The sequence below is a fragment of the Betta splendens genome, chromosome 4 (assembly GCF_900634795.4).
Source record: "Betta splendens chromosome 4, fBetSpl5.4, whole genome shotgun sequence".
Lineage (NCBI taxonomy): Eukaryota > Metazoa > Chordata > Actinopteri > Anabantiformes > Osphronemidae > Betta > Betta splendens.
Window position 1 is genome coordinate 4,035,165 of NC_040884.2, and position 27,979 is coordinate 4,063,143.

General features: G+C 42.2%; 1 protein-coding gene across 1 annotated transcript in view; it reads left to right on the top strand.

Moving 5' to 3' along the window:
• Window positions 1-27,979, top strand: part of LOC114853820 (collagen alpha-1(XXIV) chain) — a 39,814-nt gene that overhangs the window by 10,427 nt on the left and 1,408 nt on the right. Inside the window, exons 4-59 of the mRNA XM_029147628.3 lie at window positions 1,256-1,309; window positions 2,777-2,830; window positions 3,624-3,677; window positions 3,986-4,039; window positions 4,752-4,796; window positions 5,633-5,686; window positions 5,980-6,024; window positions 6,382-6,435; window positions 6,815-6,859; window positions 7,370-7,423; window positions 7,609-7,653; window positions 7,787-7,840; window positions 8,167-8,211; window positions 8,494-8,547; window positions 8,695-8,748; window positions 8,938-8,991; window positions 9,805-9,858; window positions 9,935-9,988; window positions 10,526-10,570; window positions 10,772-10,825; window positions 11,337-11,381; window positions 12,588-12,641; window positions 13,053-13,106; window positions 13,958-14,011; window positions 14,215-14,268; window positions 14,700-14,753; window positions 14,838-14,882; window positions 15,496-15,540; window positions 17,372-17,425; window positions 18,005-18,058; window positions 18,166-18,219; window positions 18,564-18,617; window positions 18,729-18,782; window positions 18,974-19,081; window positions 19,909-19,962; window positions 20,246-20,353; window positions 20,694-20,747; window positions 21,065-21,118; window positions 21,264-21,320; window positions 21,920-21,973; window positions 22,438-22,491; window positions 22,724-22,777; window positions 23,253-23,306; window positions 23,636-23,743; window positions 24,458-24,565; window positions 24,688-24,795; window positions 25,559-25,612; window positions 25,733-25,795; window positions 25,899-25,952; window positions 26,120-26,155; window positions 26,286-26,321; window positions 26,558-26,584; window positions 26,955-27,008; window positions 27,119-27,287; window positions 27,406-27,515; window positions 27,686-27,907. Of these exons, the coding sequence (XP_029003461.1) occupies window positions 1,256-1,309; window positions 2,777-2,830; window positions 3,624-3,677; window positions 3,986-4,039; window positions 4,752-4,796; window positions 5,633-5,686; window positions 5,980-6,024; window positions 6,382-6,435; window positions 6,815-6,859; window positions 7,370-7,423; window positions 7,609-7,653; window positions 7,787-7,840; window positions 8,167-8,211; window positions 8,494-8,547; window positions 8,695-8,748; window positions 8,938-8,991; window positions 9,805-9,858; window positions 9,935-9,988; window positions 10,526-10,570; window positions 10,772-10,825; window positions 11,337-11,381; window positions 12,588-12,641; window positions 13,053-13,106; window positions 13,958-14,011; window positions 14,215-14,268; window positions 14,700-14,753; window positions 14,838-14,882; window positions 15,496-15,540; window positions 17,372-17,425; window positions 18,005-18,058; window positions 18,166-18,219; window positions 18,564-18,617; window positions 18,729-18,782; window positions 18,974-19,081; window positions 19,909-19,962; window positions 20,246-20,353; window positions 20,694-20,747; window positions 21,065-21,118; window positions 21,264-21,320; window positions 21,920-21,973; window positions 22,438-22,491; window positions 22,724-22,777; window positions 23,253-23,306; window positions 23,636-23,743; window positions 24,458-24,565; window positions 24,688-24,795; window positions 25,559-25,612; window positions 25,733-25,795; window positions 25,899-25,952; window positions 26,120-26,155; window positions 26,286-26,321; window positions 26,558-26,584; window positions 26,955-27,008; window positions 27,119-27,287; window positions 27,406-27,515; window positions 27,686-27,907 (3,501 nt within the window). The remainder of the gene's footprint in view (window positions 1-1,255; window positions 1,310-2,776; window positions 2,831-3,623; window positions 3,678-3,985; window positions 4,040-4,751; window positions 4,797-5,632; window positions 5,687-5,979; window positions 6,025-6,381; window positions 6,436-6,814; window positions 6,860-7,369; window positions 7,424-7,608; window positions 7,654-7,786; window positions 7,841-8,166; window positions 8,212-8,493; window positions 8,548-8,694; window positions 8,749-8,937; window positions 8,992-9,804; window positions 9,859-9,934; window positions 9,989-10,525; window positions 10,571-10,771; window positions 10,826-11,336; window positions 11,382-12,587; window positions 12,642-13,052; window positions 13,107-13,957; window positions 14,012-14,214; window positions 14,269-14,699; window positions 14,754-14,837; window positions 14,883-15,495; window positions 15,541-17,371; window positions 17,426-18,004; window positions 18,059-18,165; window positions 18,220-18,563; window positions 18,618-18,728; window positions 18,783-18,973; window positions 19,082-19,908; window positions 19,963-20,245; window positions 20,354-20,693; window positions 20,748-21,064; window positions 21,119-21,263; window positions 21,321-21,919; window positions 21,974-22,437; window positions 22,492-22,723; window positions 22,778-23,252; window positions 23,307-23,635; window positions 23,744-24,457; window positions 24,566-24,687; window positions 24,796-25,558; window positions 25,613-25,732; window positions 25,796-25,898; window positions 25,953-26,119; window positions 26,156-26,285; window positions 26,322-26,557; window positions 26,585-26,954; window positions 27,009-27,118; window positions 27,288-27,405; window positions 27,516-27,685; window positions 27,908-27,979) is intronic.

The following is a 27,979-nucleotide window of genomic DNA, read 5'->3' on the forward strand; positions in this document are numbered from 1 at the left end:
TGTTGTTTTAACACTATTGTAGGCTGATGATGAAAAAAAAAACACTGAAAATGAAGTCATACAAAAATATTATTCCCTGTAAAATGTCACAGCTCCTTTAATTATTTGATTTTCAGTAGGTGTGAAGACTTTGGGTTTATTTACTTGTCTGAGTAGGTGTGAGATGAGTTGGTGATTCCAATAGGAAAAAGCAGCCGTTGTTGCCACATCTGTCTGGAAGCGTTTAACAGTGGACAATGATTATTTACACGTAATCTTCCCTGGAGTCCCAGAAGGTTCACCCTGTGTTCAGATCATGTAGGACTCAAAGAGAGAGGAAAAACCCCAAGAGCTACATCGAACTGCGAAGCTCTCGCTAAGTGTGTCAAATGTTAATGTCAAGGTTTGTTTGGGAAGTTGCTAGGAGAAAGACTCTTCTGTCCAGAAAAGGAGGAACCAAACTCCAACTCTCCTGTGAAACACGGTGATGGAGGAGTGATGATCTGGGTTTGTTATGCCGCCCCAGGACCCGGGCGCCGTGTTATTGAGTTGCCCTGGTGGATCCTGAAGACATACTGTATATGAGGACACGTATCCTATGAGTGTAACCATAATAACCTGAGTGAAAACATTACAACATTAGTCAAGCTCAATACAGAAATGGTTACACGTCACAGCTCAGCCTGCTCTGTGGACTGGGTCGCTGTTTTCAGTGTGCACTGGTGAATCCAAGCTGAGGCCGTCAGAGTTGTGGGTCTGTTCTTGTCGTCTGATTGACGTGACTTTGCTCTCTAGTGTCTCCCATTTTGTAGTAGCAGATTTAATGTTACTAGATAGGTTTACTGAGCAGCCAAGAGCAGAGGTCAGTTCAGGCGTTAGTGAATTTTAACAACGCCCTCTGCTGGAGAGAAGACAAATGACATCCAACTGTTGTAGAAAGTGGTCCAAGTGGACGGTTGAAGGAGGGAGTCTGTCTCTTACAACGTCAAATCAATATGTGCCTCTGACACACACACACACGGTGCATGACATGCAGCTGCCCAGGGCCAGAGGACCATGTGAATCCTGGAGGTTCACCAGGAGTTGGTGGTGTCAGTCTCTCTTCAATAATGTAATTTAACCCCTCTGCTCCGAGCTTTTAGTTGAAAACACTTGGTCTTTTCAGCACTCGTCCTTCGGAGGCCTGGACAGTGGGCTGCGTGTTTTTGCTTGCCATTAACATAGAGCTTTTTTTCTTTTTCCCTTCACTCTGTGTCTCTTTGTCTCTGTGATTTAGGGTCCTGCTGGTCCCCCTGGTTTACCTGGCCCTCCAGGACAGAGAGGCTCTCGGGTGAGTAACCTGCACAAAGCCGATGACACAGGCCAGCGTTTTCCTTTCACTGTGTCCCCTTATGTGTCATTTTGTGTTAATTGTGTCATTACCATCACCAACATATTAACAGATGTATTTATATGACGTCAGCAGACGTTGACCATATGTGTTTCCACTGTATTTATTATAAAAACCCTCCTGCGTCTGTCAGGAAAAGTGCCCTGAGGCACAATGAGGCTCAGAAGGACTTTGATTTGTAAAGAGACATGACGGGAAACAAGTTCGTTTTATGGATTCAGGCAAAGTTGTTTATGTCTCAGCACCCTTAGGACATTAAAGCTGAGTGAACAAACCTTCCCCTTCGCTCTTATCGTGAGACTGCGCTGTTTGCAGCTGCTAAGACGAATGCTGTGCTGCGATCGAGCCACAGACCCTGGAGCCTAAAGAGTAGGTGAATCCTACACGAGGTTCAGTTAAAGGTTGATGTTTGCAGCATCAGTAGGTGATGCTGTCGCTGAAAGCACGTGGCCGATAGAGAACCCGCTCTTGGAGCTCAGTGACGAGGGCTGAGGCAGCGTGTGGTGTTGTGGTCGTGTCTCCGGGGAAAAGAACGACTGCAATGCCTCTAATTGTTCGCTGTATCACACTCTGTGGTTACAAACCAGAACGCTATTTGATACAGGGATGTGTCATGTAGATGGTAAATTACGGAGCTGATGATTGACAGGATCGAGTGTGAACAAAAGGCAGCACGTTGGTTTTGTGTTGCTGTTTTGCACTGACTCAGTAAAACACCACAGTGAAGCTCATAGGTCACTTCATTCTTGTTAACTTAAACTAGGCTTTCAGTTTATGCAGCATGAACCAAAGAATGAAGGTTGAATGTGGAGACCTTTTATTCTTCACTGGGACTTATATTTTTGCTGAAGCCTCTATTACACAACTGACAGATAAGACCGCGGACGAGAGGAAGAAAGAGAGGGAGATCCTTTTCCTGAGAATTGGATGCCGTGCAGAAAAAGCAGCCAGAGAACAGATGTGCAGGAATGCAGTATATTTGTAGTTTGTGTGTGTGTGTGTGTGTGTGTGCGTGCGTGCGTGCGTGCGTGCGTGCGTGCGTGTGTGTGTGTGTGTGCATGTGTATGTATGAGTGCGTGCATGCGTGAGAGTGTGTGTCTGTGGGTATGAATGTGATATTTGGAGTGCTTCGATGTGGTTGTGCATTCATTGCATACCTGTGATGTTCGCAGAATGAAATAGCTTCAGTGAGCTGAGAACAGACATGATACAAAACGACTGCATTCCTAGTCTGCGTATGGCATGTGTGGTATTCATATTTAGGAAACTGTTGGATTCATTGATTCTAACGCTGCAACCATGTCTTTACCTTTTTCATTCTCACTATAACCGCCGTCATGAGTCGTAGCTGCTAAACGGAGCCCAGAATATTATAGCTTTGTTTAGTGTTGTGTTCTGCTTTTTTAGGGACCCCCTGGTCCACATGGTAACCCAGGACAGCCAGGACCACCTGGGCCCAAGGTGAGTTCAGTATCTGAGGACGGGGACAAGTCAGAGGATTGAATAATAAAAGGTTGAATAAAAAATTCATAAAACAACAATAATAAAATGTTTATGATGAACTGAATTTAGCCCTGTGCTTTAATGACAGCTTTACTTTTAAAAGTCCTGTTTGATCATGGGAGCAGATGTAGAGGATACGCTGGTGTAACTGCGTAAGGATGTGGGCAGCTCCGTGCAGATGCTTGTGGTGCCTGTGGTCCCGACTGGCCACCACAATGTAATGGCTCTAGACTGTAGACAGAACAAAGCTGTTGGTTCACTCTCTCCTGGTTTGTCTCTCGATGGGAAACCTTTTTTATTTGTAAGCAGCCAACGCAGAACAGCCTTAACCTGAAGACGAGACACATGTGGAAGTTTTGAGCACTGCGGCCGCTTCACATCACTTCACATCTCAGCCCACACCTACAAAGAGAAGAACCCTGTTCTTCCTCTTTGATGAGTCATATACTGCTGATTATAAAATATAGAGCCTTCTGCTTTCTGGCTGTTCCTTCAGCTTTTACACCCACATGTTCAGGCATCCAGAACCAAGATCAGTGCCTCCACAGTGACCTGTGAGTCATTTTCACACCCTAAACCCCTGCAGAGGTGGAACATGGATTGAGAAACCTTTTGATTTAGTTTTGGAAAATATGTGTGAAGTGTTTTTCATGCTGAGCCTATCTTTGAGCTATCAGTCAAAATGAAAGTTTAAATGTTAGTAGCAGGTAATGATTACATTCCTTACATTTGGACCCTGTTGCTGTTGCAGGGTTCGAAGGGGGACCCTGGGCTGTCTCCAGGCCAGGCTCCACCGGGTGAGAAGGTAGGACTTGTGCAACCTGTCGATTTCTGTCCTTTTGTTCTCTGACCCATCACATATTTTACCCACTGTAAATTGGAACATTATATCCTGTGTTCTTTCACAACGTAGTTCCAGTTTCCCATTAGTCATCGAGGTCGCTGAGCTTTTGTGGAAAACATTGTTTATTTACTTTTACCTAATACTAAATGACTTTCATCTGCGTCGACTGAAAGGAACTTGATATTCCTCCTCCTTCCTTTAACGTACTATTGTAAACCACAATTAACTATTGCCACAACACATTAATGACTTCTTTTCTTGTTCTATAGGGTGACAGAGGTCCACCGGGTCTGCTGGGACCAAAGGGATTTCTAGGCCCGTTGGTAAGATTAAGGTTATTCTGCTTGTGTTTAAATACGGCGTGGGTGCAGAGGTGTGAAATACTCCATCTGTGTTGAAGTAGCTGTACTGTAGTTGCTATTTAGCTGTTTGCTAAAGAATGTGTGATGATTAGCTGCTGAGCCTCAAGTCCAAACATTAAAACTGCATATGTAACTTTAAATTTTCTTTTCTACAGTATGTTTCCTACATTATCTTGGCTCAATCTTCTCCTTCTTCTTCTGCATACCTCTATGCCTTTGTCGCCGCCAGTCTCTCACAGCTTCAGACTTGGCTGTTGAACATTGCTCTTCTTGCTCAAACCTGAGTGAGCTAAAGGTTAAGGTTAAAGGTCCTCTGTAAGAGGAAAGGCCCCCTGCCAGAGGTCAGGGGCAACGGCATCCACAGTATCACATCTCAGCCTTCTCACCTGCAACTGACATGCCTAAAAGGAGGAACCACTGGAACTGAGCGTGTTCTTTACATGAGCTTTTTATTGAGTGTGACAGGTTAAGCATCTCCACCTTGGGAACTCAGACCCAAAGCACCGCTACTATTTGAAAGACAAAGATGTCACTGATCTGGCCTTGTGCTTTGGATCTGTAAACATCTGTTGCTGTTAATCATAAGTCAAGGATAAATGAGCTTCAGAGAAGGAAAGTTCAGATCTGTCTGATTGCATTTACTGAAAAGAGTTTGTTTTATTCCACTTTTAAGGGCCCCAAAGGTTTTCCAGGTCCCATTGGACTTCAAGGTGAACAAGTAAGTTGTGTTTGCATTTCTATCATCATCCATGCTTTCGTGATTAACACAAGATACAGTGAATAGGTGTTCAGTTCAGTGTGCAAGTCATCATCAGTCCATTTCACCTCCTCAAAATGCTAACAGCTAATTAAGGCGTCTTTTTGGCCATCTCAAGTAGAAATTTATTTCAATGAATGCAGGAATAACTCCAGTGGCACAACAGAGACAGTGGAGAGAGATCATGTGCGCTTGCCCCTTGATTTTGTATCACAAACCACTGATCATTTTAAGAAAATGAAGTTTTATCTTCCTGTATGAAAATAACACATCATGATAACTTTTATTATTGGGACTGCGAGGCTCTTGTAAAATAGCTCAAAAGTCTGATTTGAACAGTAAGCTGAGGGAAAAGCAGCGCTTTAGCCAGTGAAGGAGGGCTCGGCTGGAGGGGTGCAGGCAGGTCGGGGTAGTGGTGGAGGAGGTGTGGAACGACAGGTCGGGGTAGTGGTGGAGGAGGTGTGGAACGACAGGTCGGGGTAGTGGTGGAGGAGGTGTGGAACGACAGGTCGGGGTAGTGGTGGTGGAGGAGGTGTGGAACGACAGGTCCGGGGTAGGTGGGGGGTAGTGGTGGGGGGTAGTGGTGGAGGAGGTGTGGAACGACAGGTCGGGGTGGTGGTGGAGGAGGTGTGGAACGACAGGTCGGGGGTGGTGGTGGAGGAGGTGTGGAACGACAAGGCTGGCTTTATCCCTCAGTTGGCATTGCGGGTAGAAATGTGCGTTCTCCTCTTTCACTTTGTCATCCGTCTAATCCCTTTTTGTTGCTGATTCTGCCTCGCTCTCTCCCTCTGCGGCAGGGCGTCCCGGGGCCTCTGGGAGAAGCTGGAGCTGCAGGTTACCCTGGCAGGCAGGTGCAGTGAAAAATACGACAATACGCCTCCATCAGTTCTCTTAGAAACTACTGACAACAGCAATAATTATAACTGTGTCATATCTAGGTGTTTATTCTATGCCTATTCCCTATTATATGGATTTGGAATTTAGTTAATACAGGTGCTGTCTCCTAAAAAAATCTCCAAAACATTTGTTTTCTGATGCTTTTTTTTTACTTTTAACCATGTGCAGTGTCAAAGCAATATGTAAAAGCTGTACATGTATGTTATACTTACGGCTCTTCCTCATCACTGTCTCTGCCTGTTTGCAGGGTTTAGCTGGGCCACAGGGGAACCCAGGGCCTAAAGGTGTGCGTGTAAGTACAAGCAGCACCACTCTCATCTGGACTGAGCATTTCATTCTCTCACACTGATTAGAACAGCGTGAGACCACCGTCAGTGCTAATGTACAGGGACAGGTAGGAAGTGAGTTGTATGGTTTATTCAAGCTGGAAAAAAGACATATATACACATAGAGGTAGAAGACAAACAAATAGGAGGTGAGATGAACGTAAAACCCTTGAGTTTGAGCTCCTGTAGACGTCAGAGACAAATGACATCAGGTTGTCGTGATAAAATTGCATAATATTGCTCAAATGTGGCTGTTACACACTATTCTTACTGGTATATTATTGCTCCTATGTTCAGACATTGTTCAACGTGCTTGTTTGCAGGGCTTCATTGGGCCTCCTGGCACTGCTGGGCCTCTGGGTCTGGAGGGGGAGAAAGTGAGTGATGTTTGATTTCACCAATTAAATTACACCCGTTCTAATTATTCTACATAAATCACATTTCCCTCTGTTGTCCTCATCATTCTATGACATAGTCGTCTAATCCTTGTCCACCTTCCCTTATCTTCAGTGTGTTCTAACACGGACTGAAGTGTGATGTATTCTGCTTTTTGGTTTTAGCTTCTAATCAACATTTTGCTGCCAGCTTCTTGATTTATGTTGCACGACTAAGCGCACAGGAAATCCTTGTCTTCATGTTCCCTGTTATGTTTGCTGCAACTGCTTTGTCCCAAGGGAACTATTAAGTGGATGTGTTCAGTCCGTTCTTTGGGCTAAATTACTGTACTCTCATGCATTCATTTGTTTTCCTTTCTAGGGTCCTCCTGGTCCCGTTGGAAAACCTGGTCCCAAAGGAAGACGCGTAATGATCTACTTTCATTTCTGCCATAGTTCATAAATGCTTCCAAACACAAAACTGTGTCGTCTGCCGTCTGTCACTAGCAACAGTTGTCTGTCTACGTCTCAGTATGTAACAGATCCCAGTGGTCGTATTTAATGGCGTTTATCAGGATGCAGTTGCAAAATTAGTGCCACTGTTGCACAAATTAAATTACACTTAGACTGTGATGAGGACAGATGGAACGTCCAGTTTGGGCCCCGGAGTCTGAAGTTAATGTTTTAAGAAGCTTTGACTGTACTGACGCTGCCAACTGGGCAGGAGGCCCAGTGTCTGCTGAATGTGTAGCGTACGTCTGGCTAAGTGGATCAAAGTCATTACCCCCAGGGCTGTTATCACCATAACTGCTGCTGAGCTTGATTAAACTAGTGTTTTATGTTGAGCAGTTTGATTCTCCTCTAAAGTTTTATTTACTGCAGGTTGAGGGTATATTTAGAAGCTGTTAAACTGAATCTGGGTGTACTTGTCTCACAGGGTGTGGTGGGTGACGTGGGAGAGAGGGGGCCTCCTGGTCCTGACGGCAATGAGGTAAGAGGAGCTGTCACCTGTGTTATTCTCCTTCCTGTATTCCACCTCTTACTTGTATATTATAACAAGTGGTATGTGTCACATTTATACTTGCCACTGCTTCAGTTTAGCCTTGAGAACTGGGAATGTGTTACATTGTAAGTGTCCTGCCTGTGCACTTAGGATGTTGCTGTGATGTTTCACAGGGGCCCGTTGGTGGAACTGGTGTTAATGGTTTTCCTGGTCTGAGGGTGAGTATCGGGTTCAAGCTTGTGCCAGCGAAAGCATTATCTATCACTAACATCAACATAGTTTTAGGCAACAACGTGAGGCACTATTCAAGTCTGTGATACATAAGCTTCGTGTATTGCGTTGTCTCCACAGGGGGATCTGGGGTCTGAGGGTCCGAGGGGTTTAGCTGGTCTGGTTGGACCTCAGGTAGGCCACGCGTTAGCTGATGCGACTGCTCTTATTTAAATCTTAGTAACAGTAAAATTATAACATTGGAATCTTGTCTGTGTTGTTTGCTGTGTCATGAGTCTCACACCTCTAAATCTACTAAACACATCCTGTCGCTTGTAACAGTAACTGTTTTAAGACGTAAGTTCTCCAATCGTTGCCACAATCTAACATCATTCAAACGTTCATTTCATTTGCAGCTCTGTGCTACAAAGAGTGTTTGTGATGACGTTACTGCTTCTTACACATTTTCCTATTTCCTTTTTGCCTCCTCTTCTTTCCCGTCCGTGTCCTCTCTGTGGCAGGGCCCAACAGGACAAGCCGGCCTGCCTGGATTGAAAGGTGATAAGGTGATCTAAATGTTTATATTATTGCTGTGTATCCATGTGTGATGTGTCAGTAGCCCAGACAATAATTAGACACTTTTAAGATCCCAGCAACCGATGAACTGAATTTAATGCTTATGTGCAGCTTTACTTTTTGCTAAATGTAAATACTGTTATTGCAAAAAGCTTGTTAGACTTGACGTAACAGCATGTACAGTTATTGTGTGAGGTTCTGTGTGTTGTCCATGGTTCTACTGAGAAAGGCTAGTGTTGTGTTATACCTCTTTATGATGCTGTGAAATCCAGGGTGAAGTGGGACAAAGGGGCGAACAAGGCGAGATGGGTTACCAAGGTGACAAGGTACGGTCCACGCACGTCCTCCTGTCCTTGCTGAAACAAGCAGCGAATAATCAAAATTAAAAAGTGGATTATTGAATTCGACTGAATGTTTTTTTGTTCGCTTCATATATCAATGTATATATATATAATGTTGTTGGTGTCTTTCAGGGTGCTGCTGGGGCTCCTGGTCCAACTGGGCCAAGAGGGAAGCCAGGTCCATTGGTATGTTTGTCCAGTGCATGAGGCCTAAACTTCATTTGTTTGCAAAGTGGAGGCGTATTGTACAGTTTATTGTACAGTGGCTGTAGTGACACAGTGTCTGTAAAAAGAGAATTGAGAAAAATAACCGAGGAGGAAAGGATAATGATGGAATGCGGAATGCGGAAATGATTTGGCTTGTGTTTTAAACAGGGCAAAGTGGGTGAGATGGGAACACGTGGGCCACCCGGGCCTCCAGGACCGGAGGTACAGTACTGTGAAGTTCCTCCGCCAACATTTTTAATGTGTTTGCTGCAAACACATTTGTCAGATAATTGGAGCAGGATGCTTTATCAGACTTTTTTAAAGAAAAAACATACAGACAGAATTATATATTACAATAAAAAAATCAATCAATCCATTAAAAATCAATTTAATTAAATTGTCAGTACAGTAGTGGTAGGTTGCTGTGCAAAGTAAAGCTAAATAACACTATATCTCTAGGATGTAATAAAACAGTTGTGATTTATGGTTATTAATGTGAAGTCTATGTAATGATCACATTGGTCAAACTGTCTGAGCAGCTGCTAAGCTTTATGGCAGAACAACAGATATTTTCGTTCTCATTCCATACACTCACATCCTTCTACAACATGCCCACACTTTACATATGCTTCCTCACCTACAGCAGGTCGCTGTTGACGCAAAGCATGTGTTAATAATGGAAAGTGACTGGCACGCGGTTTGCTAGGAGTCTCCTAGGCCACAGTTTGCCAGAACCTTCTCTAAAGTGAGTGATGGTGTGATGGCAGGTGCCTGGAGGTTAAGTCAGCTGCAATCAATCACAGGCTTTACATCAGTTTGATAAAGCCTGTCTATAGACTCCAGGAAAGCCCCGCCTTTCTGTCTGTTTGATACAGATTAATGTGAGATGCCTTCACTGATTTGCAGAGTGGAGCTGCTGTAGTTCACTGCCTCTGCTGTAATATAAAGACTGTATGTTTGTGATAAAACCTAAATTGGGACTCATGCTAGATTATTAATAACTTATTATAATGTGTTCTTCTATTCTTTTTGAAGGGGTTTCCTGGGGACATTGGCGTACCAGGGCCCAACGGCCCCCCTGGACCAAAGGTAACTGCATGTCTCTATTATATAGTGTCTATAATTCTTTGTTGCTTCAATTTATATTCATGCATTCATGTTTCAGGGTCTACAAGGTGCCAGAGGACTCCAAGGCCCACCAGGGCCAAAAGGAATAGAGGTAGGACAACAATCCAACGTGTCTGCTCAGCTTTTGACTCAGTAATAACGAAAGTGGAAAAATTAGCTCATCGTGAGACTGGATCACTGATCTGAGAGCAGCCGAGAGGAGCTACACTAGGTATGTCTCAAGCCATTGTGTCTTAAGGGGTTTTTCTGCAGGATCTCTTGGGGCATGTTCCACAGAGTGAGGTCATGATTTATCATTGAACACTTATAAAAACAAGCTTGAAGCTTTTCCAGCCCTGGAAAAGGAACAGAAGCCTCTGGAAGATGTACAACACACACATTTCTGCGTTGGCCTCTCATCTGCTCACAGAAGTGTAGCGTTGGTGTTTGCACCTAAAAGCAACGCTATGGAAAGTAACAAAGCGCATTTACTAATTGCAAATTTAAGTAGAATTGCAGTTAGATTCCATTGTTGTGTAGAAGCAGGTGAAGACTTGTTTGCTGCGTTGGGTCTGTTCTTCTCAGCTGTTTAGCACATTTAATGTGAAAGCTTTATTTACATGAGGTGAACTGTACTGTGTTCCTCCAGGGGGATGAAGGACCACCTGGCCCACCCGGCCCCCCTGGCCCTACTGTAAGAGCTCCCAGATTCACTCACTGTGTGTACACAAACATGCACTCCCACGAGTCCTTTGCACATCTAGATGATGCATGATGAATATTTGATTAGGAAGCAGCTTGGAGGAAGTGTTGCACACACATTACTGTATGTTGTGTATGTTACGTTGGATGACATCATCATGTGTACGTGTCTGCTCTCTGCCTGTCTTTGTAGGGAAGAGCTGGAAGGAAAGGCTACATAGGCGAAGCTGGCCCTGACGGTTTAATGGTGCGTCTGTCTTTACAGGGCTGTAACTTTAATTGTGGGAGTTTTGGTTGTAGGTTTTTAAACTTTTCACACAGACAGAAGATGCAAATGGATTAAACATCAATCAGTGTAGTGTTTTTTGTGATTTTAATCTTTAGAAATTACATACTTTTCAATATAATGTTTTACTCTCATTAATTATTTGTGAATGTTTACAATTAACCATAAACTCTTGTTCAGCATCCCAACATGCGTCTGGATTGACCTGATTTGGTTTTTATCCAGATTTTTAGTGAGATGTAGAAGAACCTCATGAGTTTGTTCTTAAATGAAGATTTTAAAGCATTTAGGCCCTGTAGAAAGAAGGAACCAGCCTCCATGACTGTCATATGCAGTACAGTATGTGGGCACATTTGGAAATAATCCTGCATTGCTCCTGAGACTTTGTGTTGGTAGCGGGGCAGCGTGTGACGGCTCTCTTTTTAATGGCAGGAAGCTGAGCAGCACTTTGTTTGATGTTTTTTGCTTGCAGGGAGAGAAGGGGGACACGGGAAATGTTGGAAAGATTGGACCACAAGTAAGTCGCTTTCACACGCGTACTGTAATAGGATTAATCAACAGCCGTCCTGCTGCGGAATCGTAGCTTTTCATTAAACTCCTCTGTAAGTGTCCATGTGGTGCCTGTGGTGGAGGCGTTGGTGGTTCAGATTAATGTACACACTTCATTGAGATAATGATGCCATGCTTCCACAGTTAAACGGATAGAATCCTCCTGGGTGGCCTGATGGCCTGACCCACAGGCCCGGTTCCTTTCATGGACCTGTAGACGACTGTTTTCATCAGGACACCACAGTAGAACAGAAGAGGCGTCGGTCACTGGTTCCTTTTTGGAAGTGACCTCATTTTGTAGCTCAAAACTTTTATAAATGTTTAATTTGCACACAGCTAAAGTAGGTCCGTTCCTCCGCTTGGCCCCTTAATGTTAATATTTGCATTCTGTGCATAGTGGCGCCAACCACACAGGACTATGTTGCTGCAGTGAACATATGAGAGGTATTAAGCAGTGACTAGAGAAAACTTCCAAAACATATGAAACCCCAAATAAATGCCATAACAACGTTTTCAGATAAGTTGATACGTAAGAAGTAAACATGTCTTTTTGTTCCCAACGACGGCGTCTGTCTGTCTGTTCTACTGTTGTTGACTAGTGTACTGTAGGTTAAGCATCAGGTCGATGCATGGAAACTTTAGGCTGCCAGGGTTGATCCAGTGCTTCTCTATCACCTTAAATCTTCCCATAAACTGTTCTAAGTGAAATTTTATTAGAGAGTTCTTGGAGTTTTGGTTTTGGGATTTTAAGGCACACTTCAGTCACAACCAGTAAAAACAAGGGCAGATGTAAAATAATCTGCTCTGGAGTTCATACACAGTCACACCGACTCAGGTTCCATACTGTCCTACTCATATGCAAGATTTGCAAACCAGAGTTCATTTAAGTGCCTGATTGTGTTCTTGATAAAACAGTACCTGGTGACATTTACAGTCTGTACAGTCCAGTCCAGGCTGGCACAGGTCCAAACCACAGCCCGTGGTGCTGATCTGGAAGTGGTAAAGCTTCTTCCGAGACGCTCATATTTACTTTAGCTAGTGTTGCTTTACTGAGTTTGCCATTTGTACTGACAGACACGGTGTTGACCTAAGTAATCCCCCGTCATATTGCATTGGCAGTGTTCATTTGTTTAATTTACTAATTCCAATCTACATGCTCTCATCTCCTTTGCAGGGTCCATTAGGTCCAATTGGGATAACTGGGGTAATAGGAGTTCCTGGTGAAAAGGTAAGAACATTGTTTCTCTATCATTATGCTGTCAGTCAGCATTAGATGGCAGCTCGTCACTGGTAGAACCCTTTAATTAGGACTGTCTTAGTCAGCCATGGCTTGAGGCCCCAGAACGACCAGAACACACGAGATGAGCACTCTCACAAGAACAATATTAAAACCACGACAGCATTGCTCCCTCTCGCCTCTCATTCATTTAAAGCAAAAAAGAATCAGTAGGCAAACTCTCCAACGTCACTGTATATCAGAATGTCCAGGCATCCTTAGTGCTCACCGGAGTTCACTCCTGCTTTAAGGTTTTCATTTACTAGGAGAAAGACTAGAACACCCGGCGTAGACGAATTAGGAAACATGTATGAGAAGCTGTGTGTTCGTTTCACAGTTTAATGATCCATTTCATTTTCCCAGGGCGACCGTGGACCAGCAGGACCGACAGGTCCCGCTGGGGAGAAGGGACCAGGGGTAGGTAGCGTTACTGAATATACTGCAGAACCCTGCAACTCATCTGAAAGCGGGTCCGCTTCAGACCCGCACTGTAAAACCATCTTCATCTATAATCAATATCACACCACTGAACAGTCTGCTTGTGGGTTTTGGCAGGAAAAACCTTTTTTCAGTTACTCTTTTGCTTAAGTGTGTTTTGACTTTGATTAAGCAAATCTAATGAGCGACACATGACGCTGTGACCACTCTCATGTAAAAAAAAGGCCTGCACATGAGCCCAGGTCCAAAAATCCTTGGGCCTGTTTGCAGAACAATGTCATACAAACACAAGATACGAACGCCATGACTGTGATGTCTCGCTAGTAATGGAGCATGTGTTGAAGTTGGATAAATGTAGCTCCTCACGACTTTGTGTTTCTAACGCGGTTGCTTAAAATGCTCCCGTGCAGTTTAGCGGCGTTTGCATTGTCTGCTGTGATCCTTTGTGAGTTCGTAGAGACAATATGGCCGCCATCTCCGACTGGCCCCAGTCCTGACCTAGCTGGCTGGCCGTCTGGGTGATTGGCTGACTTGACGAGTAGAATGACTAATTTGGTGGCTGGCTGACTGCATAGTTAGATGGTGAAGTCACTGCGAGTATGTGTATGTATTCGAGGGTCTTTCGACTCACACAGTGGAGTATTTTTTGTAAAAAGTCTGGAGCGCATTCTAACACATCGTAATAAGAAACAGTTCATAACAGAACTAATCATGTGCCGTTCAGCTTTGGCCTTTACTACACAGTCATGCGCTGATGCTGTTGTTCCACATTAGTTCCTGGTCTACTTTTGCATTGCTATAAACTATATCTTGCTCTGTTCTGGTATAAGGGCTATCCAGGAGTGCCAGGAGGTCCCGGGGACGTCGGATTGCAAGGTACACCTGTAAGTGTCATACCCTTATCTCCAGCAGATGTTTGAATGTGAATCCACATTAACGGCCTGTTTAGATCAACTCTTGGTACATTAAATGCATTTTTAGAGGGTAATTTGATATCAGGTAGTTTAGTGTAGACCAAGTCTCAACTGACTGACTGTATGTTTTCCTTTGCTTTATTGTTTCCTGCTTGTCTTTTTTTGTCTTACAGGGTCCACAGGGGCAGAGGGGCAGTCCAGGCATCGCTGGGCCCAAAGGCAGGAGGGTGAGAGCTGTGTTTATCATTGAGACATCAGCTGTGTATTATGTTATTTCTGATTAACTCCATGAAAGCACTGTACTGGAGATTTTGTGTGACAGGTCATTGTTTTTTTCACACCAGAGAAAATCACTCACATCCCAGAGGTTCAATTGATAGAAACACATGATTTGGGCCACATTCTAATAATACTAGTTATGATTAACACAGAGCAATGCATCCTACTGCACAAAACCAACCCCTGTCCACTGAAACCCAAAGGTGTGTTTCGTTTCAGCTTTGGTCAGGTTTCATGGTGCAGGAACTCAAATCTATTGTATCAGTAATAGAATCACATATTGCTGATTACGCTGTGTTTCTGAACAAAGTGAATTATAAGATGGAACAATTGACATTGATGAAAGCAGCGATGCTAAAGTCGTGTTGTTATCACACAGGGCCCACAGGGACCAGATGGCCCGGCTGGAGAACCAGGCCCTGAAGGCACCAAGGTAAAATGCTGTCATGCTATCAGACAATCACAGAAGAGATTCTGAACTAAATGTGTTATGAGTAAAATTGGTATCGTTTTTCAGGGTGAAAAGGGGGACACTGGGCAGAAAGGAGAGCCAGGATTCATAGTAAGCATTCTTTAAATGAACTTGTTTACACAACATGCCCATAACTGCATCAAGCGCTTACAGTAAGCTATTGGGTAGGTTACATTTACAGCAAATGTCTCCAGATTTTTCCATAGCCCTAAAAAGGCATCATCCCGTAGCATCCACGGTAACAAGCACACTCCTTTTGAAGTGGTATATTTTCACCATAGAAAACACATTACTGCATGTAAATTCAAACGTCACGCCAGCATAACCCGCAGGCCCCGGCCAAAGCGTGGTGGGCCTTTAATCATTCTCACTGCATAGTGGGCCTTTGTCTTCTCGCCTCTGTATCAGGTTATGCCCAAATGTAATTACTATGTACAGCTGCCAGCTTGTTGTGAGGAAACCTGAGCTAAATTTCCTGAAGAGAAGGAAGATAAAAGTAAACTTAAGTGATCCAGCTGAGTGAAACCCGATCCAGCTCCAGATTCTTTGCTGGTGCCTTATTTTTAGAGCTTGGGAGTTTTACAAAGACCGGTTTGCTAATCATCAGATGTTTCACAGGTATAAAAATAGAAAACTATGTGTCTTCCCACAATATTTTTCATCATCAAATTACTTGAGAAAACACTGATTTCTCTTTTTAAAGGGCAAAGCTGGGAGTCCCGGTGAGAGAGGCCTTCCTGGAAAGCCTGTGAGTAATAATTCACTTACATTAGCTTTGATCACCTATAATATACACAAGCATTATTATTTGACTCTGCTCTAGTAAAGTAACCAAACGAGGAAGTTTCTATAGATAAAAGAAAATGCTGAGCAGTGTTTCTAGGCACTTCAAAAGGGACTAAACGGCCTTTTACTGGAAGTGGATGTGCCAATGATTTGGAACAGCTGTTTTATCTAAACTGCCCTCATGTGTGATGCGTAGCATTCTCAGCTCATAGTTACCATGAATGCATGTCAGAGTATCCTGCTGTACAGCCATTGGAAGTCACTATGCCTGTCACCTGGTCTCACTATGATCTAACCACATGTGACCGTCCACGGTAACGAACTGATGCCACCACAGTGAAGCATCGGTGCTATGGACCCCCATTAACGGCCATGTTACTGCTAATGTCTCCACTAAGCCGCCAGTCTGCCCTTGTAGTAATAGTTTTAAACAGCAATACCCAACAGATGTGCATGGTGTGGACGTATCTCTGGTTACAATAACTATCGCTTGTTAAATTAACATCTATTGTATCCTTCCTCATCACTTCCCCACTAATATCGCGTCCCGCTTGTACAGGACAGCTTAACTGTATCAGGTTATACCCAAATCTAATTACTGTGAACAGCTGCCAACCTTTGAGGAAACCGGAGCTAAACTCTGATGAGGAGAAGATAAAAATAAACTTAGTAATTCTGTGGGGTGGTGAATAAAACGCTGGACAGGTTCAACCTATGGTGCATCCAGACTTGTACCGATGTCAGTAAATGGTGGTCACAGCACTATTACTAGACTATTATGTAATTCGCTCTTACAGTTTGGGTTGAGTGTAGCTGTAAAGTACAAATATCTGAGCGTATATTAGCACCTTCACCCACAGCTGCCTCTCTGTGGAGTTTGCATGTTCTGTTAGTGTGGACACTTTGGACACTCTGACTTCCTGCAGAGATGCTCAGCTTGGTTAACAGCTGGGCCAGGGGTTGTCTGTAGCATCTCTGTGATAAACCGGCAACCTGTCGCTTGCTCAATGGCCTCAAACCCTCAGCAGCAAAAGCAGTTAGAATAATGACACAAAACATTAACTCTTAAATTTGAGATGCATTCTTATTCACTGAATCAAATAATAATGTTACAATGCTGCTGTTAATGTTACATGTCTGGATTATAACAATAAGAGTTTATGTGTTGTGCACCTGTGTGGAGTCATGGCGCCACCTTGTGTTTGAAAAAAGTGTCTCTGGATTTAATAAACACTTAGTCACACATAACTAAAAATCATTAAGTGATTATGTCAGTGCTGATTTTTATGTGATTGTACTCGTGGTTTCCCTTCAAACACATTTTACTCATTGGCGTCTTTTATTATTTCTGCATGTGAGAACTTTTTAATGGTTATCCTTTTTTTCTTACTTCAGCATTAGTCATACATTTTGAGAATGTAAGAAAATTACAGTTATTTTAAATTAAAATATTTTATTTTGCAATTAAATATGACACTAGTGCTACCTGCTGTACTGATGATGGTTTTACATTATGCCAGTAAAACATCTAAAGGCTGAGGCTCGTCCCCCTCATCTAACTTTATTTATTCTGGTACTTGGATTGAGCAGCTGACACATGCAGAAGTAATGTCTTATGTCAGTGTTGGACTAAAAGCTGTTTCAAAGTGCCGCACTTTATCTAAACTTGGCAAAACCACAAAAAGATTTCTCTCATTCCATTAGTGTCATGACTGTAGATTACTGAAATGTTAATCACTTATAATGTTTATGGTTCTATTAATAATGACTATAATTATGACTCTGTTACACAGGGTAAAGCAGGTATTCCAGGCAGTGTTGGGGAGAGGGGACCCCACGGTGAAGCCGTAAGTATCCTGTTTTCTGGCCCATGCATTAATGTTGTTGGGCACAGATTTGACTGCAAATGTTTAAGTATGAAGAACAAATCATTATTTGTTATTCTTATTATTATCTTGTTGGATAGCCCATACTTTTATTTCCTGTAGTTCAACTATGTAGAAGGGAATAGTGATTATTGATTATTAATGCCTGCTCTGTTTGTGTTTACCACGCCTTAAAGCTCCATACATTTTCCTGCCACTTCAGATTAGTCTTCATACTTGATTATCCCTGAAATCTCACTGGTCCCTCAGGGACATCAAGAATGTCAAGCAATCAGATTCGAGTATTTATTAGGGTGAGAGGTTTCAATAGCGCTGGAGGCACGGTTTATGTTACGGGTCTTGTCTTGCTTTTGGCTCATCTCCAGTTTTCTTACTTAAGAGATTCCAAGCTCTCGGTTTTAGTTTTTCTGCAAAATAACATTTTTAACTATATGTTTGTTTTGCCTTTTTTGTGCTCTATGTTTGTTTCTGTACTGGTCTCCCCACTATTTGGATTAATCTTAGCGTTTCACCTGTCATAGTAGTCTGTTTTTCTTACAGGGACTCAAAGGACCACCTGGAGAACCTGGACCTGACGGGGAGCAAGGACCCGAAGTACTTTTCTTTAAATATTATTTAAGTTTTAGTTCATAGCAAAGGTTTTCGATGTTCATTTTGAGACTTACAGATTCAATATTAGTGGTGCCTGTCTTATCTTTAAGGGAGTGCCTGGTGCAGAGGGGGAACCAGGTGCCATTGGAGAGCCTGGATCAAAGGTTAATACAATTCTAAAACGTTTTACAAGTACAATACAGCATTGCACTCTTAGAAACCAAATAATTTGGAAGCTCACTCTCAGATGAAAGGCTGTGAAGTAAATTTGTACTTCACATAGCTGATGCCCTAGATGAGACAGCATCTGACTGCCGTTCATATACAAAACATAAAACATGGACCTCTGCTCCAGGTGTCAGAGGTTTGTGTTGGGTGACTATTCCCAGTGTAGGTATCTAGGTCATGGCCACTGGACATATTTGAAATAAACTGATGTGAAAGTTTAAATACAAAACTATGTTTTGACCTCCAGACATTTCTGTTTCGGTGTCTTGTGTTTCTGTAGGGTGAAGCTGGGCCGCCAGGAGATGAAGGAGAGCAGGGACAGGAGGGAGTGAGAGTAAGTGATCATAAACAACACACTAATCCCTTTCTTCTCTTATTTAGGTTAATATAGCCACGTCATGTATTTATAAAAAAATACATTTCTTGATTGTTAATGTATTTCTAGGGCCCACCTGGTCCTTCTGGTGAAGATGGTCCTCAAGGGAAAGATGGAGTCAAGGTAAATGTAACAAGACCACAGTGTTCATTATTGTTGCCTAAATTTACTGTTTTCTAAGAAAATCAACAATGTGGTCCAAATTAGTTGCGTATTTGTTAATACATGACAACACGTTTAAGATTATTGTCACTGCTGCAAATTATAATATCTTCATTGCGCTTTCTCCCATGTCTACTTCTGTCTTTTTCCAGGGTGAACCTGGTGATTGTGGGCCAGTTGGAGAACCTGGTGATAAAGGTGTGGAAGGAAACCCTGGACCTCCAGGAGTGCCTGGGGAGCCTGGGAAACAAGGCTTTCGTGTATGTTTGCTATAAAATCAACACTTTATCTTCTACACCTATCTAACACTGTCTTCATCATCTACAGTATATGGAGGCAGGTTACTCTTATAACTAGAAAATGCCCTTGAATCCCAGCAGAGGTCAGCCTTTTCATCAGCAAAGCCTTTTTTCCTACTGGGCAAAAGCCTCATCTTTTTAATGGGCCCACAAGTTAGCAGTTGGAGTTCAGGCAAAGTAGTGTCCCTAATTCATCATGACATTCAAAGGTTCAACCTGTTAATCATCAGTTAACTGACAGCAATCGACATCATTACTACATCATTACCCATACACAACCTTGCTGATAAAATGCTGTCCTGTGTTCATGAACGGGCCAGTGGGTTGGATCATCAGGTTCCTTCTCCAACAGAGCCATCAGTCCTCCAACAGAGGTCATCATTACATATTTTATTTCATATTTTTTACAATGTCCTGTTTCAATAAGAATATATTTATATGTGTGTAGATAGATGAAATAGATAGAATACCTTTATTGTCCCGCAATGGGGAAATTACCATGTTGCAAAAGCACAGAGACATGTAGACATATACAGAAGAAAAAACACAATAATTATAAGAAATTAGAACTCCCAATATCAAGCCTCACAAGTAATTTTAGAAAGTGAGGTTAATAGAGACAAAATTGGAAAACTTCCACTCATCCATCCTAATGGGGTTATTAGGCCAGAAGCAGGTCACACTATTAATGTGAATGAAAAATCGTGTTTACATTTGGCACTGCCTTTGAATGTAGAGTAAAAAGACCTCAAATGTGTGTGGTAAACATGTAACATGTTCTTGTACAGGGACCAGAAGGAAAACTGGGACCCTCGGGAAACAGAGGAAGACAAGGAAAAAAGGCAAGGACACTGATCACCACCATGGTTTTGTGTACAGTATTCCTAACTGTAGTGAAACAGCAGTAACACAATCCCCAGTCATTCAATTCACTTTCTATTGGGCTATTTGCTTTTAGTTGAACTATCATTTGGGCAACATCTGATGCTCTAAACATAAGTTTAGACATTCTTTGGAACATTAGCAACTTGGGACAGTTCTAAAGTTTTAGTGGGTGAAAAGGGTGTAGGTATGTTTTGTTTTGTACAGATATTTCAAGTCTTTTGACAATTTGTGCCTTTCCAGGGAGAAAAAGGTCCTCTGGGCCTTGCTGGTGAAATTGGCTCACGTGGAGACATTGGTCTTCAGGGTGAACCAGGGCTGAAAGGTGCCAGGGGGACCAGAGGAACACCAGTTAGTGCCCATTCTTCCAGTCTTTCCTCTCTCTGATTGTGCTTATGTTCTAGTAATTGGATGTACCAAAAAGCAATACTGTACTTTACGTGGAATAATGGTACATTTTTGAATGGTGCAGAGATCTCAAATTAGATGGACTCACAGGTCTACAAACTACAAATTAAGGAGAAGGAGAACCCAGAACGCAAAAATTGGTTTATGTTGTGTAAACAAATGCTGAATCATAGAAAGAAAGCCTAATGTGTTTTTTATCTTACGTTTTTTATCTTACTAAATTAGGAAAACAAATTAATTGGTTCTAGGACTGATTCTGACTTTCTGTGTGTGTTGTTTCCAGGGCCAACCTGGAGCCATGGGAATAGAAGGACAACCAGGAACGGCAGGATACACAGTGAGTTTTGTCAATCATCTGCCAAAGTACTTATGCGAATGAAAGGCCTTAGAAAGTATTAAACTCTCATAAATGCAGAAGAGTCTAGATTGCATAGCATGAAACATGTACAGTATTTAAATTTAATTTTGTCTTTCCTTATCCTTAAGTGACTCAATGCAAAACCTTTTAATTAAGGCGGCATCTTTGTAATAAACAGTTGTGATTAATATGCTGCCAGGATTTCCATTGCAGCTCACATTGCTTTGAAAAGCTTGCTGTGTCTAGTAGATAGATAGTAAAATCCTTTAAAACTATGATCAGCTTCTGTGTTTTAGGGTCACGCCGGCAAGCCTGGGCTGATTGGACCACCGGGACCAAAAGGTGAAAAGGTAATATACGACATCACATACGGTAACAACACTCCTATCTACACGTCTGCTGAAGTATTTTGATTTAGCAGTCAGACAAATAACAATCAATTTTAGTTTCTCTTCATGTGTATGTGTGAATGTGTTTTTGTTTGCTATATTCCAGGGTTATCCAGGCGAGGACAATAAGACCCCAGGACCACCAGGGCCCTTAGGTGAACCAGTAGGTCTTCCTTAAGCTCTCCTTTCTAATCCCTAACACTCCTCATTCTGTTTAATCCAATTCATTTAAATAGTGGAAGTTAATCTAGATGAAATAACATTTCTTAGCACTAAGGACAGTCGTGTATTTGTCCAAGCAAATTGGCAGTGTATTAGTATTTCCACATGTTTGTCACACAGGACCCTGATTATCAACCTGTGTGGCTCTGATCTTTTCTGGTCATTGCAAAGTACTGAACAAAAACATTTTTACAATTAAGATTAAGCCTTCCCTTTTCTCATAAACTGTGGAACAGGCCAAATTTTTGTGAATGGTAGTAAGAGCTGTTACTCAGCTAATGTTACCTCGTGGCACAATGAAAACTAAGCTACTTTTAGACTAATATGAAAAGAGGATCAGTTCATGTCAAGCCAGTCTAAGAAAGCTCAGAGCTTTACTGTACAGTGTTATGGCTAATGAATACTGTGAGACACAACATATAAGCTTCAAACTCACATATGACATCTAGAAAACAGCCTCTGTGTGCAACCTCATTTAATGCATATTGTGTATAAATTAAAACAGTATATGTGTTAATGTGAGCATTTGTGTCTGCATAGGGACCAGCAGGAGAACGAGGAGAGCGTGGAGAGCCAGGGGATGAAGGGTATCAGGTAGAGGAAAGCATTACATCAACACCAGCCATTTCACACGGAGTCCTTTTCTTTTTGAATACTGTTCTCTTCTGGGGTTCCACTGAAACTCAGAAGCTCCGTCAAGGGCAGACCACACAAGTTGCAGGAGATTACCTAATTCCTTTTATTAAAGCCAAGAAAATGTCGGGCTTTAGTCATGGATTCTTTGCTGTCAATAGTGTATAAACTTGCACTTCACAGTGGCCTTTGTGTTCCGCATCTACAACATAATGTACACCTATATCTAATTACAGCAAGATTAACAAAAACAGCAACATCATAACATGAAAGGGTTCTGTGAGTTTACCATTTCTGACGTTTTTAAATAGTTTCAGATCTTTTTCAAGGAATTTTCAAAGTAAGGTCAATGATAGTGTAATGAACATCTAATGCATTTTGCTGAGACTTAGAAACAATGGTTTTAAAGCACAACTGTATTTCAGGGCCACATTGGTACCGTTGGATCTCGTGGAGCTATTGGACCTCCAGGCCCACCAGTAAGTCAGTTCGTGTCTATAGTACTGTGCCTACATTACAGGGAGTCCCACATGTATGCAGTACAGTATTACAAAAAATGCAATCATTATTTTACTGACCAGTAGTGTATCAACATGTATACAGTCTCATTCAAAAGTAGAGAATTTTGGATTTTCTGAGTACACTATTGTGTGGAATTACTTGTTGTGATGGATTTTTTTCAATATTTTTTTTAAATTGCGCCTTATTCAGGGATCGCCAGGCCATTCTGGCGAGAAAGGCCCAAAAGGAGAGCAAGGTGCTCCGGTGAGTCCCCAGCAGTCTTATTAATCAGCCTTGGTGTAATTTTCATCTGCTACTTGCGAATAAGATGTGACATTTTTGGCATCAGGATTTAACTCAGGTAGCCTTGGTTCATAGGTTTTCGGGCCTGTTACATGTTTGTACAGCTTTTGTATTTTTCTATATGTTTTCTTTGTGAATTTAATCCTGTCACCGGTTTTTGCTTATACAATAGTGATTATGTAACCATATCGACACATTGGTTAGCTGAGGTTTTAGCAAAACGTTTGTCTGCAATATATAGACATCTGTTTAAGAGAACCTGTAACACCACAGACTTTGGAAGGATACAAATGTTGATAATTGCTTTCATCTATGATACATTTATTGAGTGATTATTTTGATATTGTTTATAAACCATAGAAGGGTTCGGCTGAAAATAAGCATTTGCCATTACTTAGGATACAAATATCATAAGTAAAAATATTTTCTTTTTCAGGGCACAGCAGGAAAGAAAGGGGCAAGGGGGCTCAATGGAGCTCCTGGCATTGAAGTAAGACTCATACACTGCCTATTAACCTTTAGCCTTAGACGTCATGGTGCAGCTTGTCATGGAGAATGCATGCTTCCCTTCAGCCATCACCACTGAATAATGGTTGCAAAATGATTATTACATGTGCACGTACAACCCAATACATAGAACATATCAAGTGATGGAGTTTTCACAGTACTGTACAGTAAATGATAAAAGGAGTAACTGTATCATATCAAATCCAAAAAAAACATAGATCAGATTAGGGTTTCTGCTTGAGATATGCAGGTATTCGTCTCTATTTGCTTTTATTAGGTTAGCTAACATTAAGTATGCGCATTATTTCCCAGGGGTCAACTGGTTTGCCTGGAGTCATTGGAATGAAGGGTTACCCAGGCCCAGATGGGCAGCCTGGACTGACCGGCCCTCCCGGACTACCAGGAAAGCAAGGGCGACAGGTAATGGAAGCACTGTATACCTGCACATGTGTTTTTTTTAATAAGTGCTATATTATAATTGAAATGTTGCTAATGTGACCATCATTGTTCTTTTACCACAAAAATTAAATTTCACTGCATTGGTTTTTCATGAGCTGTTACCGTTTGTTTATTAAGTCCTGGGAAATGGGGCTAAAATTAAATAATCACTGAATGTTTAATTTGGCTTTCTCTAGCGCAGTCAGCCTATTAAAATATTTGTGCAGCCACATTGGAGAGAGATTTTATGCATACTTTTATCTCCAGAGCCAAAAGTTACAAATCCTTTCATTCCGGCTTTCATTTGTGTTTTACTGTTGTATACAAGTCTTGTCTAGTAAATCTGTCTTTGGCTGTGAAATTAGGTCAGTTCTTTGAAATTCAGAATTGTAAAAGGTGCTCACTTGGGCTGACACCAGCATCAGTATTAGGCAAACAAAGACGTGCCTTTTCATACATTTATGAAGTAAAAAATGATAATCTTGGTCTGCTGCCTGCATTCAAGAGCAAATTAGACATCAAAGGGATTATCCTAGCAGGCTGCTACAGTATTTCCGTATTTAGAAGGACTTCACTTATTCCTTAAGTCCTGTTGGCTCTCTGGTGCAACTACAAACTAATTTGTAACAGTTCAGCTGGTAGTAGTTTTGCTTCAAAATACCAGGAGTTTGACACACCAGCTCTGTTTATATGTAGGGTCAGCGCGGCTTACTAGGACAAGAAGGACCTCCTGGACGGCCAGGTCCTAGGGGCGAGATTGGACTTCCTGGACAACATGGAGAAATAGGACCACCTGGTCAGAAGGTGAGAATGAGACACTTCTATCAGTATTAATGTGAGGGAATCTGAATGGTTGTATCTTATCCAAACACAAACATGTTTGATACGTAATTAACGATTGTAAACTTCTGCCTTTTTTTGTTCAGGGAGAACCTGGTCTTCCAGGAGACAGAGGAACCTCGGGAATCAAAGGCATGGAGGGTTCTGCAGGTGACCAGGGCAGGAAAGGTGACCCAGGACCCAAAGGACAAGCAGTATGTATATGGCCATAGTCTTGAATACCTTACATCAGCACCAAATTTGTACCCAGTTTGGTGCTGATGTAACTTTATTGTCCAAAATACCTGTGTTTATTTGTAATCATCATAAAATCTTCTCCACCAGGAGAGTCCTTAGGTTTTAGAGCTTCTTTAAATAGCTTCAGGATCTTGGGTCTGCACCCGTGTTAAAAATGTGCTTCTGACAGACAGTAATACAGTAACAAATTGTCTGGGCGAGACCGGGAATGGAAATATTCCGCCTGGCAAAGTTATGTAAGATCCTCACTCCTCAGAGACTAGAGAAAGAGGTGGTCCACTTCACTTATGTAACTCCTCAAAAAGGAGAAAAAAGGAGCAGCATTTGATCGTTTGCTCCTTTCCTCCTTGCACTACTTGTCATGGAGGCTTGTGAGACACAGGGCAGGCTCAGGCCCTTGGGGCAGATCCCGTTACACGTTCCTGTGAACAGATCTTCTGCGCCAAAGCCACAGGGCCAAATGTGCAGCCGTCTGCAGGAAATTGATATATGGCTGTACAAACATAATTGTCTGCCACCCTGGATAACAGACAGTCCTCAAACAAACTGTAGGGTGCACACACCTCACCTTTCGACTGCATGAGTGAGAGAATATTGTACACGTGTAAATTCTTAAGGTCATCTTAAAGACTAATTGAGTTCTTCTTCCGAGTGGAAGCGTATTGTGCCTTTTGTTAATGTGTTGATCTGTTGTGATGTGAATATATTTTTAATTTTCAGGGAGAGCCTGGAGATGCGGGGATGGTTGGCTTACAAGGATTTCCAGGACCAAAGGTAACACACTGCATAGTGAACCAACAGTTGTAGGAAAGCCAAGCAGGAAGATCAGTGTGTTAATAGTTCTAATCCAGTGAAACATTACAATTGAAAAACAAATGTTTTCCCTTTGATTAGGGTCCAAATGGTGATTTGGGAATGGGAGGCTTCCCTGGTCCCAAAGGCCCTATTGGAACTCTAGTAGGTTTAATCATAACATAAAATATTTTAATTTTTAATTTTTTAATTTATTTAAACAGGTTAAATTGGAAAGATTCCTCATTTGATTTGTTTTCTGTTTCAGGGATTTACAGGACCTGTAGGCCCGGAAGGAATTATGGGCCCAATGGGCAAGCCAGTATGTGAATGTGTGTGTGTGTGTGTGTGTGTGTGTGTGTGTGTGTGTGTGTGTGTGTGTGTGTGTGTGTGTGTGTGTGTGTGTGTGTGTGTGTGTGTGTGTGTGTGTATGTAATATGAATAATGTAATAAAAAATGAGATGTTTCATTTTAATATTCTTTTTACAGGGACCAAAGGGGCCAAAAGGAAGTGATGGTGAGATGGTAAGACATGAATTAAAATCAAAAGCTTGTCAAGATAATAAAGAGTAAATGTCAGATTCCTCACAAGACATACTGTCTTGGCCTGTTTTTATATTAACACTGATTGTTTAACACAGATTCTTTTTCGCAGGGGCCTCAAGGACCACAGGGAACTCCAGGGCCCAGAGTATGTTTATCTTGTTATATTATTGATATGAAACCAAAGATCTTCCCCCAAGTTCTTTACATAAGAAACAGTGTGAAAGAATCCATGGACCATGAGAGTAAAACACCTTGTGGAGCAGAAGCTTTATATGGTGCAATAAGCAATGTCCAGTGATCTGAGCTTGCTAAAGGTTGTCAGGTTCTACATACCTCATGGAGATTAGTTTACCAACTCATTTTGTCCCCATTCCTCCTTAGGGACCACCTGGTGCTCCGGGTCCAACAGTAAGTTCATCTTATTACTCACTGTTTTGTGGTATGCCCCCACTGTAGATAGTTGCTATTCAACACACACGTTTTAATAAGTCTAAAACCAAATATATCAGATTACTCCTTTGCTCTATATACACACAAATGGTCAGTGGAATGTGTGATTCTATCCTCTACTGACATCAGCAGTGTGCTGGTTTATTGATGCAGGACTCACCTTACAGCTTTTCTCTGATATTAAAACGTCTGGTTCTAATAAAGGTGTCCCTGCAATGCTGGTGTTTACAGAATCTGAGTTGTTGTTCACAAACCAAACTGTGACTAAAAATATATTAATTTAATGATGAACAGGATATTGAATATGCTGTGGTTGTTTTTCACACAGAAAGTGATTTATGATGACTCTGCAGTCTACAGTTTGTCAGACTCAGGGGCAGAGGTAAGTCATTGAGGACAGTCTGTTTGGCTCTGGTTCTTGATGTTGGCTCTCTAAGGCGCCTACTTTATACAGTAGAGTTTGACCATGTGGTTTTTACCCTTCCTGCCCAGAGCTTTCAAAATACTGAGACCAGCTTTCCGGACCAGAATACTGAGATACTGAGGACGCTGCGTTATCTGAGCAGTGTGATTGAGAGCATCAAAAAACCTCCGGGAACCAGGGAGAACCCGGCCCGCGTCTGTAAAGACCTGCTGGACTGTCAGCACAAGCTCGAAGACGGTGAGGGTCTGCAGGGACGGATCAGTCGAACGGAGATGCTTTATGTTAGAAGACCTACTGTACAACATATTACTTTTTTAACATTTGCCTGTTTTCTGTTTGGATTTGGGACCTTTAGGTTGGTTCTGGATTGATCCAAACCTAGGCTGTACCTCTGATGCCTTCAAGGTGTTCTGTAATTTTACTGCAGGAGGACAGACCTGTTTACATCCACTGGCCTCTAATAAGGTAAAAAATAAGTAGCCCAGGTTTCATGTGTTGAACAAAAGGACTGAGCTTATTCTATTTATTATATTTACCCTGTTAGCATTGGTTGAGCTTTCTGATTTGATTGTTTTTGTCATAGTGTGCTCATGACGGCAGTTTGACCACGTTCCCTTCTGTCCCCTCCCCCACAGATGGAGTTTGGTGTAGGGAAAGTCCAAATGAAGTTCCTCCATTTACTGAGCAACGAGGCCAACCACAGCATCACACTGCACTGCTTAAACGACCCAAACGGCCCCGGCTCCACTGGACCCACACACCGAGAACGCAGCACTCTCCGGTTTCACGGCTGGAACAAGCAGATCTTTAAGAAAGGCGCGATACTTGAGCCACATGTGCTACAAGATGAGTGCGAGGTGACGAACTTGGATTTTGTTGATTCGTGTTTTGGAGAGATCTGTTCTGCTCTGTCCTGTTCTGTGTCTGAA